This window comes from Limulus polyphemus, unplaced genomic scaffold (assembly GCF_000517525.1).
Source record: "Limulus polyphemus unplaced genomic scaffold, Limulus_polyphemus-2.1.2 Scaffold704, whole genome shotgun sequence".
NCBI classification, from domain to species: Eukaryota; Metazoa; Arthropoda; class Merostomata; order Xiphosura; family Limulidae; genus Limulus; species Limulus polyphemus.
Genome location: NW_013666314.1, coordinates 88487 through 92826, shown reverse-complemented (window position 1 = coordinate 92826; position 4340 = coordinate 88487). Strand labels below are relative to the sequence as shown.

The 4340-nt window shown below is 36.6% G+C and overlaps 1 protein-coding gene across 1 annotated transcript in view; it reads right to left on the bottom strand.

Moving 5' to 3' along the window:
• The window catches only part of LOC106460079, an 83412-nt gene that overhangs the window by 6153 nt on the left and 72919 nt on the right, over positions 1-4340 (bottom strand). Inside the window, exon 7 of the mRNA XM_022386697.1 lies at positions 519-1971. Within this exon, the coding sequence (XP_022242405.1) occupies positions 519-1971 (1453 nt within the window). The remainder of the gene's footprint in view (positions 1-518; positions 1972-4340) is intronic.

The following is a 4340-nucleotide window of genomic DNA, read 5'->3' as shown; positions in this document are numbered from 1 at the left end:
CCTAATAACCGAAACTACACGCTTAGATCCCAAGCTGGATCTCGACCTAATAACCGAAACTACACGCTTAGATCCCAAGCTGGATCTCGACCTAATAACCGAAACTACACGCTTAGATCCCAAGCTGGATCTCGACCTAATACCGAAACTACACGCTTAGATCCCAAGCTGGATCTCGACCTAATAACCGAAACTACACGCTCAGATCCCAAGCTGGATCTCGACTTAATAACCGAAACTACATGCTCAGATCCCAAGCTGGATCTCGACTTAATAACCGAAACTACACGCTCAGATCCCAAGCTGAAAAAAACTATCAATAAAGAAAAAATAAACATGATAAACTACTGAAAAATGCATTTTTATATTTTGTTTCAAAATAATTACAAAACACTATGGTAATTAGTATTTAACGTTAATCATGAGAAGTAAATGGAATTTTATAGCTAAAACATGCAAGGGTGTGAAAATTAAATCTTGGATATTTTGTGTTTGGCGATGCGAGTGATGAATTTTACCTGATAAAGAAAGTCGGATGAGGCAGAAGACAACGACTCCGAACTTTCAGCCTCAGTCAGACCGACCCTTGTGAAAGTTCGTGTAACTGGTGCAGAGCACACAGACTCAGCAGTAGAGCCACCGCTGTAACGGATCCTAGTACACGGGCTTGGTGCTGCTGACTGTTGAGAAAATAGCATCGCCGATTGATCTAAGTTAACGTAGTTTCCAGTGTCTCCATCATTATATTTTAAAGGAGAAAAAAATCCTGGAGAACGCTCTTTTGTGAATGGATGGAGCATGATGTAATCTGATCTGGACGTCGAATCACCACTAATCCGACTGCTACAACATACCTGGTCACGTAAGCTTAAAGTTGGAGAGGTAAGTGCTTTAGCTTTGGAAGCTGTTCTACGTCCAAGTGAATTACATTTGCCATCAAAGTGTGTGTCAAAAAAGTATACATCATTCACATTGTTATGAGTGTTGGCGAACGTTTCTGTCTTTCTTTTCCCATCACTACGCGTTTGGTCAGGTTGGCGGGAAAGTGTTTCATTAGCTAGAATAGTTGAAGAAAGAGCTATAGCACAGGTATGACTTCCGTCTAATTCGTCGAACCGACTCAGTTCGTTATCTTTGGTTATTTCTGTCAACTTTTCGAAAGAATTATTTCTGCATCTCTGTTCTAAAGATCCATCACTTTTTTCGCTACCATCAGATGAAACACTCGAAGTACTTATTGGCCTCTTAATGACACCGTGGCTCAAGGTCAATCCGGACATTGAATGAGGTCCGTGAACTCTGCGCACATCTCGAGCATGTAGCGACAACGATTCTGAGAATTTTGTGAAAGGCTTGGAAATCACATTCCTAGCACTTGGACATCGCTTTTCACCAGGAAAATCATTATCATTCAAATTACGATCCCCACGTTTCTCAGACACAGCAGTGAGAATTTCCTGGTTAAATCTGTGTCCGGCGGTGCCACTATATTTACTAACAGATCCTTTACAAACACCATTCTTCCTGTTTGGTGATCCCAACGAGTACGATTTTTTCCCTCTTATTCTATCGGCTTCAATATTTTTAACTCTTTCATCACTCGCATTATTTTCCACACTTCGAAAAGATGATTCATATTGTTGTAAGTATTTTTTCCAAGCAGCAGACGACATCTGTTGAAAGACGCTTGACTCCGTTTGCATCGAGCTGTCTGTCTTCTTGGTGTTAGTCCTTCTGCTTGTTGAAGATCCCTTCAGGTTATCTTCGTTCCTTATCTTATCGTTACTCAGTTTGCTGCTAGGATCACTATACTGTAGCGCATTCTTAGGCGGGAGATTTTCGCGCTTCGACCGTTTTGAGCTACCGTACACATTTGTTTCCGAGTATAACGAGATTGTCATGTTATCGTCAGTACTGGGCTCGGCTATAGTGTCACTGATTCCACTGTTGATAGATTTGCTGTCCTCGAGGCTGTAAAGAAAACACACAACTATCACATAAAGAATAACACCTTGAGGATAACGAAATATAGCGTAGCATGTTCTATGAAGAAAGAAGAGTTGCTTATAGATAGACTGTTCGTTTGGTACGAAGATATGACACGCGGAAATCTTTCCAAGAGTTGCTTATAGATAGACTGTTCGTTTGGTACGAAGATATGACACACGGAAATCTTTCCACGAGTAGTATCATGTCAAGTAATAGTACTTTTGATAATTCTGCTTTTGTTCTTCTATAACTCAACGTTGAAAATAATATATCGAAGTGAGGAGAAAACTCATTCACAAGATAATTTGATTTCCGCTGCTTATCCTGTAATGAGTTCGTTTATATGTATATTAATTGGTTACCTTACTCGAGTGTTGTTGTTGTTTTTTCTGAGAATGTTTCGTCTTCAAGTGAAACAAAATTATGGTAAGATCCATTTGTATTTTCAGAAAGAGTTATAGAACTGGCTGTTAAGCCTTGAGCGAAAGTTATATGCACGTACTGTACGGTACAATAAGAACGTGTTTACGATTTCAGATTAGTTTAGCGGTCTTTAAGTATATTAAAGCCTTTACTCTGTAAGAATAGCATTCTAACTGTATATCAATCTACAGAGGAAAAACGCCTAAAATGTTCTGGCCGAACGTACGTTTTGATAAAAAGTTTAAGAAAAAACGAACTTTACTACTCCAGATATTATAAATATATATTTTTTATTCAACCAACGTTTCGCCTTTGCGGCTTCCTCAGGGTTAATACAGTTGTGTATATTAACCCTGAGGAAGCCGCAAAGGCGTAACGTTGACTAAATAATATTATATATATATATATATATATATATGGAGTGTAAAGATAGTTTTTCTAAACTTTTTATTAAAATGAACGTACGTTTGTCGTTAAAATCTATTTACAGAATCGTCATACATATTAAAATATTGTCATGTATGTATCGTTCTTTTAAATGTGCTGGACATTTTAATTCTGTTAACTCTGCAGAAATACCAAGAATAACCTTTATACGTAGATTCTTCTATGTTCGTCATAAGCTACTCGTACACTGAACAAACATGAAAACACTAAATGTTTTCTTCCCTTTACAGTCGATAAAAAGTGACAATTTTCCATTGTATGCTGCAGTGCTTCGTTAAGCGAAGCACATGGTTACCATGGGAACAAAAATACAGCTGTAGCCGACTGATACAAAGTTTGAGAACAACACAGACGTTTTAAAGTTATGTTTCCGTGACAGGTTGTCTAATTCTGAAATTGATATATACCTTTCAGTAAAACAAAATATTAAAAATGTTGATGTGTTAGCTACCGGTGTAATTCAGTTATTTTGTTAGCCTGCAAAAGACTTATTTTAATATACAATTCAGTTGTCGTCTGGAAAAAAAAAAACAACAACAAAGAAAAAAAACAGCTTAAACTTAGTTTTATTATACTTCGGTATCACACATGTTTTTACTGCTGGTGACAGGTATTGGTTTCTATGGTAGTATGTTGGAAGTTTTACTCTGGAAGTGTATCTAGATTTTACTGCAACTAATAGTTTCGGTTTCCAAGATCGGCGTGTTTCTTAATCTCAAACACTCATAGTTTTTTGTGTTAGTATGTTTTTTATTTACCGTTCCTAACTAATGATCCATAATTAGAAGATAAAATACTGACTGTCACAAAGAGGTCGTGTTCTCTCATCTTTAGTGTCGCTGTCAGGGTATTAACTCCTAGTTCTATGTGTTGTAGTTTTCAAGTGATATCGATAAGATATCGGGTGCTGTTGGAGAATAACTGATGTAAATTTACCCTAGGGAATTATTTTCCTATAGGTAGTGGGTTGTCAATTTCATCGTTATCTGTAAAGTATTAAGTACTGTGGTGTAAAATAAATGTCGCTTTTAATCTCGAGCGTTAGGAAATAACTGCTATTACATCTTCATTGTGAGCATGTAAAAACAGAACCAAACAAGACCTTCGACTGTCTAGAATATTAGTTCACTAGGTGTAACATTCACTCTAAAATATTAGTTCACTAAATGACACATTCACTCTAAAATGTTAGCTTACAAAGTGCATTTTGTACTCTAGGGTATTAGTTCACTAGGTGTAACATTCACTCTAAAATATTAGTTCATTAAATGACACATTCACTCTAAAATATTAGCTTACAAAGTGCATTTTGTACTCTAGGTATTAGTTCACTAGGTGTAACATTCACTCTAAAATATTAGTTCATTAAATGACACATTCACTATCAAATATCAGCTTACAAAGTGCATTTTGTACTCTAGGGTATTAGTTCACAAGGTGTAACATTCACTCTAAAATATTAGTTCATTAAATGACACATT